Raw genomic sequence first — 9,210 nt, forward strand, 5'->3', positions numbered from 1 at the left:
TAGTGACAGAGCTAGTGACAGAGCTAGTGACAGAGCTAGTGACAGAGCTAGTGACAGAGCTAGTTTCAGAGATAGTTTCAGAGATAGTTTCAGAGATAGTTTCAGAGCTAGCACAGTACTCAAGAAAGGACAAAAGAACAGGCGAGAGAAGCAGATAGACTGGACTCTCATCCCCTGGAGGCTTTCAAAAGGTAACACTGTTCCAATATATCCTAAATCTGCTAAATTAAAGAAACCGACAAAGTGATTTTTTTATGGCAACAAAAATGTGCAAAACAAAAGTCCATAGGCCTATCCTGGGCTGAGAGTGGTGGAGAGAATGCCACACCAGTTTGCACAGTTCAAACATAATAAAGGCAGTATGTGGTTAGGGGGCTTTACTCACAACCCTGATTTCCTTTTTGAAAATGTTGCAGTTCAGTTCTGAACACCTAGCGAAGTTCAAAGTTTCTAGCTCTCTTGGTACACAAGACTGCTTATGTGCAAAGAGAATGTGGGTCAGGCATTAAAATGCATGAGCATTGTATAAGGAATGACGAAGTGCTGATAAGCACTGTTGGGAAGTACAAAAAAATGGTATAAAACAAACAAGAGTAAAAGGTCTTACAAATGGACATTTACCGTTTGATTCTAAATAAAAGAGCTATGCTGAATAAATGAAACGGCAGCCATTACTCGTTGTTCTTCACTATTTGAGATCCTGACGGCAAGATAGTCTGCTCTGCGCCATGCGGAACCAGGCCGACAAACTCACCACATAGTTTACTGTCTGCCACCAATGTGACCAGTACAGTCATATTCAGTGTCTCGACACAGGTGGGGGACAATGGAAGGGAGGTTCACAAGAAGTTGGTGACAGACTGACTGAACAAACAGGACATCCGAGTCACAAGAAACTCTACATTTGTTCAGCACCCATGTCTCAGAGAGATAATAAAAGAACAGAAAAGCAATACACTCCTGTCCAGAGTCTAAATGTGTAATCTCTGACACATCAAACGCAATTTCACAAACAACCATCTAGGCCATTGCCTAAGCCAAAAATACTATACTTTCAAAGGATTCTATATTTTTCTAACAAATTGTGATGCGTCAGTAGAGTAATATAGACAATCATTGTTAGATACAAATAACTGAAGAATGGTAATGTTTTTGTCTAGCATTTAACATGAGGACAAGGACAGTAAACCAGCCCGATTCATCATGTCCGACATTAGCATAACCTTGATTAACATTGGAAAGGAAATGCTGTATCTTACCAAATGAAGCAGGCTTTGAACTCATACACTCTCAGGGTCATTTTATTTAATGAAGCTTTGAACCTAGATTACTGATTAGTAAATTCCTCTTTCATACCAATTGCTTTTGTAGATATTATGCACCAACTTTAATCTTTAATGAGATGTAAGAGCCCTTTAATGTTACATTGTGCCAGGCCATTAACGTCCAATTCAATGTAAAAATAATTATTCCATTCCAAGGCAATTTTCAGATTTGGAAGTGAAACTTTTTTTTTGCATTTTCATTAAGATGGGCATATGGTCTTATGTTTTCAAGAGAAGAGAAAATAAAGTTTTATTCTTTTTTTTGTCAAAGTTTTTTCCAGATATTCTTTCACTAGCCTGCTACTAAAATCTCTTGGAGGATAAATTCTAAATTCAGAGCCAAACGAGTTCATGACCTATAATTAAAAAACAGGAACCTTCATTGAAATAGTTAGAAACAGAGATGGCCTTCCATTTTATATAAATGAGGAGGCAGTTCAAATGGCTCCACATTAGGGCTGTCTAAAAGGAGGTTGTGTTTCGTACAGTGAACATAGCAGACAATATTTTCAGCTAATCAAATTCCCTAACTAACAAATATACTGAGGCTTGTGCTCTGTCATGGAAAATGCCCATTTCCCAGGTTCGAAAAAAAAAGGAGGAACTTTTATCAAGACACAAATCAATTACGTATATACATTTATTATGTCCTCTTAGTCTATGGCGGTCTCTCAATTACAGTATATTACTGTGAAAAAACGTCAGTGTTTCCACAGCAACTGTCCCAATCATGGCATAGACCTGTAGTCTCAACCCTGTCGACAACTCAACCCTGTTTTGTTGAGGGTACAGTACATTCCTGTCCATGCTCATGTCATGAAGTACTGGCGAGAAAGAGCCATTGGTTTTTGACCTTCAGAAACAGGTCTCCCATTAAAGAGGCATTGGTTTTTGACCTTCAGAAACAGGTCTCCCATTAAAGAGGCATCGGTTTTTGACCTTCAGAAATGGGTCTCCCATTAAAGAGGTATGGGTTTTAACAAAACAGTAGAGTGCATTGTGTTATCCAAGGAATTGTAGATTTCATACACAGAGAAGTAGGGATGGCATTGCATGCACCACTCATGAAACATCAAATGAATTACGAGCGCATAGAGGGATGCTGAGTTGTACACACCCAGACCAAGTGACCCGTAAAGTGCTGTCCAATTTAAATTGAAAACTCAATTAATGTCAAATGACTAGATAGATAAACTGGGAACAGATTTAGGACAGTTTGCTGCTGCCTGTGTGTGAGGGGCCAGTGTGGTTTCAATGCAGAACCCCATTAGAGAAACACAATGCATTACACTTCATTCAGCGCTTAGACACCGATGCCATGTCTTCATATCTGAAGCCTTAAAACAATTAAACAGGAATTTCATTTTTACTGTAGCTAACAAATGTAACTTTTCATTACATTTCTGTCATTTTTGTGTTACAAATACAAGAAATGAGCTACAGTAGAAATGCACAACAAATTGTAGTAGACATAACAGCAGTACCAACAGAGGAGGAAGAAACTCTTTGGGGACAACCACTACCTGTATATGTACTGTTGGAACCATGAGAAACATGGCACTTTTACAACCTCGCTTTTTCTACCCAGCATAAGCAAAAACATGAATTCTACATCAATAACAAATACAAATGTATGTATTTTAACGTTTCTTTAAACTGCTCTAAAATCAGCTACTTAGTCCTTAAAAGGCAGTGGTTCTAGTCCTGTATTCAGAGGACATATATATATATTTAAATAGGCCCATTGGTGAATGTGAGCAGAGCATTGTGGGAAGAAAACATGCGATTCATTTCAGTTCTCTCCCCTTGTCCATCAGTTTTGGCATTGAGCCAAGTGATGCTTCTTCACTTTCAAAGGTGTGAGGTTAAAGCATGGAACTCATTATTACATTGTGAAGGCGATTAAAGTTCTGAATTTTCTTATTAAATTCTTGTTTTAACGTAGACAAACTATCTGTCAACACCAATTGATAATTGACTGTAGTTCAAGCTAGATTCAATTTAGCTTGAAAACCATTTGACACAATGAAACGGTTATTGGTAACTTGCTGCAATCATCGTCCCCGTTCCTTTGTCTTGGCTCTCGACACATCAAAAATGAAGGTCTTCCTACCATGAATGAGAAAATGGCGGACGATGTTGCTGAGCAGAGCAAAACCTATACAACGCCACCTACAGGAACCCCAAGCTACCATTGCACAGCCACAAACTCCAAGGTCATACCACCTCAAGCCGATTTTCATGATTTCAAAAGTGTTCCCTTCGTCATAGACTTCAAAGCTTCCAAAAAAAACTACAATCATTGAGTACTATATAATCTGGTGTGTCCTCCCAGACCAGCTACCACTACCATTTCCCTTCAATACTCCCCAATAACCTTAGTGAAACTAGGTCAGAAAGGAGGGGACCTTATGAGGAAAGCAGATATAACAAAGCATGGCGTTAAGTTTAGTAAGCAGAATGGAGAGCGACAGTATCAATTTTTATTATTTATTAGAGTAAATCAGTCAGATAGCTTTCCGTGTGGCACAGCTAATAGCTATTCAATTTACTCATAAGTTACATAGCAATGACAACATGCCGAAGCCCTGTGAGGAGAGTACATATGAAAATACGGATGACAGTGCCATGTCAGTGGCTGTTCAACTGATTACAAGGGAAGGTCCTTATAAAAACAAATCATTTTCAGCGCATTTCATCCACTCTATGCGCAGTGATTTTTTTACAAATGTAAATTTAGCATTTATAAAAATTCCAGAGCTTCGCATATAAAACTCGGGCAATAAGAAAGATGTTTAAGAACTACAAATATTGTTCCAATCTAAAAAAATATACCATTTCATAAGTCCCCAATAAAACAAATCGATTTGGGCAATAAGATTTACATAAAGCAATATCCTTAATAAATGTGTGCTAAGGTAAGACTTGATTATTCAAACTACTAATTTTGTAACGGACACTGCGATATGAAATTACAGTTATCCGGGAATATGTTGTTAAAATGCATTTAATAATTTTGTATAGATCATTTTTACATTTTAGTCATTTAGCAGACCAGAGAGACGTACAGGAGCAATTAGGGTTAAGTGCCTTTCTCAAGGACACATCGACAGATTTTTCACCTAGTCGCCTCTGGGATTTGATTACTCGCCCAACGCTCTTAACCGCAGGGCTACCTGCCGCTCAAGATCAGTTAAGAGATTATACTTTGATATCGCTTACTGAGGTCAATATCAAATCAATTCAAAGAAATGCAACCGTGATACAGCAATACACCAATCAATACACAGATGGATCGTTATACTATTTGGATTGAATTTGTGATGCAAATTGTATCTGTGGCGTAGAAATCAAGTGAAGAAGTAGACATTTCAATAGTTTGTGTTTGAAGATGTGGAGCAGGGTATGTCAGTGTATCTGATTCCTCACTAAGGCCCCTTACTTGTAAACGCTGAAGCCATACTAGCCTATTCTTCTTTTAATCCTTCCTATGCGTCTGATTTTCTAGCCTCTCTAATACCACATAATATAAACCACATCACAGATAGTGGGAAAAACCTTCTGAGATCAACAACCAAACAATATTACATATGAACTGTTTTAATTCATACATTTCTGTAATTGGCTATTTTGTTTTCAATCAACAGAAAGTTTTCCTGAAGTCATACAAATAAAACAACTATTACATGTATATTACATGTTGTTACGTCCGTTGTTGGAATGAGACCAAGGTGCAGCGTGGTAAGCGTACATCTTTCTTTCTTTCTTTCTTTCTTTTGATGAACACCAAAAAACAACAAAAGATAAACGAACGTAAAGTTCTGCAGGCTACACAGCAACTAACAAAATCAAGATCCCACAACTGAAGGTGGGAAAAAGGGCTGCCTAAGTATGATCCCCAATCAGAGACAACGATAAACAGATGCCTCTGATTGGGAACCATACTAGGCCAATCAAAGAAATAGAAACATAAACTTGCCCACCCAAGTCACACCCTGACCTAACCAAATAGAAAATAAAAAAAAGTCTCTACGGTCAGGGCGTGACACATGTCTATTGCTTTTTCATCACACATTTTTATTTAAATGTTAAGGTGTTAAGGTGAATGAGGATTTTTTTTTACAATTCTGCTTACAGCATTCTATGATTGCTATGGGAAAAGACAGATTCTTATTCCAACACCACTTAACAATTGGCTTTAAAAAACGAACCCAAGTACTACTATTGCCAAAGCCACTAGGTTATCAATGATGTATACAACTTTAATCCCCTTTATAGAAGTATACAGGAGACTCATGTACCTCTCACATGATTTTTGCTTTTTGTGTAGGAATCCGCAAAGGTCACTGTTATGTGACAAGGAAGCAAATTCACGGTCATCCAAAAAGCTCCACTTGGGCTTCAAACAGTCATTTCTGCATAGCCAAGACAAGTTATTTCCAGTTCTACAAAAGTAAGGCGGTCTTGAAGCCACAGGAGGTTTGTGGCACCTTAATTGGCGAGGACGGGCTCATGATAATGGCTGCAGCGGAATTGGTGGAATGGTATCAAATACATCAAACACATGGTTTCCATATGTTTGATTCCATTCCATACGCTCCGTTACGGCCATTATTATGAGCCGTCTTCCCCTCAGCAGCCTCCTGTGCTTGAAGCAGCCATGGATGGATTGTGTTGCACTGGAATCCATTCTGAATACGGTGTTATGTTTGCTCATCAAATCAAAATGTATTTGTCACATGCCTTGTAAACAACAGGGTGTAGACTAACAGTGAAATGCTTACTTAAGGCCCTTCCCAAAAATGCAGGGAGAAGAAAAAGAGAAAGGAATAACTAATTAATTCAACATGCTCCAAATATGTAGACATATTTCATTTTCTTTCTTTTGTTTCACCTCTGTACTCTGCCATGAAAAAATCTCTTGATTTTTAAGGAGATTTTTTATATTTTTTATTTATTTAACCTTTATTTAGCTAGGCAAGACAGTTAAGAACATATTCTTATTTACAATGACGGCCTACCCCTAACCTGGACGATGCTGGGCCAATTGTGCGCCGCCCTATGGGACTCCAACCACGGCCGGTTGTGATACAGCCTGGAACCGAACCAAGGTCTGTAGTAATGCCTCTAGCACTGACATGCAGTGCCTTAGACCGCCGCGCAAATCAGGAGCCCTAATTTGAGAAATTAGCTCATAATCTATACACAATCATCTTCATAAATTGTGGTAAAACTTACCACAAAAGCTTGTTTTTGACAGAAAATTGCTCTCTAAACATTACAAGGAATTAAGTCTGATTAAACCTTTCTAAGTTCTACTGGCATAGTTCCAATGCTTAGAATATTGCAAGTCCCAGCACAAACAATTTCACAAGAGTTCAAAACTTATGGAATCTCCTTCTTAATGTCTTCACGCTATTATTGATCTTTACCTTCTTTATTTTATTAACTAATTGGAAAGAGCTATTTCATGTTTAAAAAATAATTCCTACAGCTCCAGAACAAAATATGCAAACATCAACAGTGCTCTGGAGTAAACTGAGGAGATAAAATGAAACAAGTGTGTGATATTCTGTGAGACCAAAACGTTGCATGTCAATAGAATGACATGGTTTATGGTAGAGCTGTGTACATGTAACTGCATGTATTAAGCATTTTAGTTGAGTTTTGCAGTGATGTGTATCTTAGTGGAGATCGCTATAGTCTTAGTTTATAAGTCATATTTAGCCTAGGCATGCAGTATTTTATCACACTTCAAATGCAACTTCGTAATCAAAAACTAACAACACAATGCATGTTGAACGCAATGTGAAAACGTTGTGAATGTGAATCCTGAAAGCCTGGCTGGCTATATGTCATAAATCAAGTTAAATTATGCCTTGAGGGGTCTGGGTTTTTTTTACACAGGGAGATGTGATAATTTGGGTAAAAACAACAAGAGTTATTTAAGTGATTTAATTAGGCCTAATGAATAGAAGCAACCCCTGGGATAAATAACTAAAACGTGCAGGTCAAATGTATCTCCGTAAGAAAAAGTATTATGTTTTGTTAAAGAAGGAATTTAAACTTTTTCTAGGCCTAGTCAAAGAATGAACGTTGTGGGGGAAACTTCATTGGGATAAGGTGAGCATGGTTATTAAGGTGCTTTTGAATGCGCTGGGCTATTTGTGGAGACGTTTTTTTTTAGCTTAGTCTATATGTCCGGATCTTTTGAAGCGGGATTCACGGATGATCTATCCAAAAATGTAAATTCACATCACTGAAAGTTGACTTGTACAATTCCTTACCTGTGGTTCGTGCTGTTCCAGTAGACTGCATATCTGTCTGATATTATTTTGCTATCGTCCGCCCATACCGCGACCCAAGATAAGAGGGCAACAACCATAAGAGTCAACTCCATTTGAAAAGCTAAACAGTTCTTGTCCATTACGAGTACAGGGCTATATAATTCGTCGCGTTGTTGTCTATAAGTTATACTGATTCAACTACAGTGTTTTCCACTGCTGTTCAAATGGACCTGGTGTTATTCATGATGCACGAGGTTGTTTGCGGTCCACATTCACATTCCAGGTGCTCTCGGCCGCAGTTTTTCGTCTTCAGTTGAAGATTTACAATGTAGACCCATGTAGCTATACATTCCCAATGGTGAGAACATTAGTGAGAAGTCCAAGCAGATGCAGCACTGACTATGACGTTACATTTGATTATGTTCCATGAAGGTTCATCAATGTGTGACTCAGCTCGTTGATCTCCTTTTGCACGGCAAGCCCTTACAATAACTATTCAAATCCATTTTCTTCAATAACTGTAAGTGATGAATGCCTTATTTGAACACATTGCACGACATTCATCATATCTTGTTTGATATTCACTGACGCCAAGTATACAGTTGTTTGTCCTTTAAATCCATTCCTTTCCAGCATGGCATAGGCTACTTTCTAAAACTTTCCTCGTCGTAAATAGAACTTATGGTCTTCCAAATCAATATGCTTTTTATTCTAAACATTTGCACGTTTGACGATGTCCGTTCAACGCAATGTTTTTCGGTCCGTTTTGTGAGATGTTTCAGTCAAGCGACCGATTCTTGTTCTTTCAGAAGAAACTCAAAATATCACAATGTTGCAGCAGAGGGATATAAATCCAAGTCTCACAAGAAACGTCCTGCTCTTCTCCGCAACTATTTCATGTCGTCCGTGGTTACTGTCCTCAGTTTTATTCTCAGACAAAAGTTATCAATATGATAAATTGCCTTCTTGATACGCGTTTACTGCGTCATCCATGCAACGCCACTACCAAAGCATGATGTGGAGAAACTGGAACACCGCATCAATTGCGAAGTTGCTGCTGCTGCTATTCCTGTGTCGTTTGGGGTTGCTGTGGAGAAAAGGCCAATTTCACTTCGTGTCTGGTATCGCTCTACTGTCGTCCCTGTGTGTGGTGTACAGACCAGTGGAGCTGACATTATTTCCCCCCTTTTTAGTCACGGTGGTTTTTCTCCTGTTCCTCCTTTAGCACATGGCTTGCTTCCTCTGGCCGCCGCACTCTCTCCATTCACGGCTCCTCCAGACAGCTGGGCGGGGCTGAGACACCGGACAGATAGGAGCCCCAAAACTTCTAGGACCCTTCAAATTTCAGAAAGTTTCAGAATAGTTGTGGATACTGTTATCAGGTTATGAAAAGCTTATAACTAGCCTACAATTATAGCCAAACATGTATATTTGTATGTGCCAACTATTTGTATACATTTTTTCATCCTGTAAAAATGCCTCTCGGGCTAATGAAATATTTTTACATTAGGATTTTCATCCACTTGTTATGGTGATGTGATTTAGTCATTTGCAAAATAACTGTTAAATTAATAATCTGTGTTTGTGTGTGTAGCAGC

General features: G+C 38.5%; 1 protein-coding gene across 1 annotated transcript in view; it reads right to left on the minus strand.

The window, feature by feature from the left end:
* The window catches only part of LOC110486932 (ephrin-A2), a 221,369-nt gene extending 212,475 nt beyond the window's left edge, over positions 1-8,894 (minus strand). The window contains exon 1 of the mRNA XM_021558831.2: positions 7,613-8,894. Within this exon, the coding sequence (XP_021414506.1) occupies positions 7,613-7,752 (140 nt within the window). The 5' untranslated portion in view covers positions 7,753-8,894. The remainder of the gene's footprint in view (positions 1-7,612) is intronic.
* Positions 8,895-9,210: the final 316 nt, after the last annotated feature.

The sequence above is a fragment of the Oncorhynchus mykiss genome, chromosome 1 (assembly GCF_013265735.2).
Source record: "Oncorhynchus mykiss isolate Arlee chromosome 1, USDA_OmykA_1.1, whole genome shotgun sequence".
NCBI classification, from domain to species: Eukaryota; Metazoa; Chordata; class Actinopteri; order Salmoniformes; family Salmonidae; genus Oncorhynchus; species Oncorhynchus mykiss.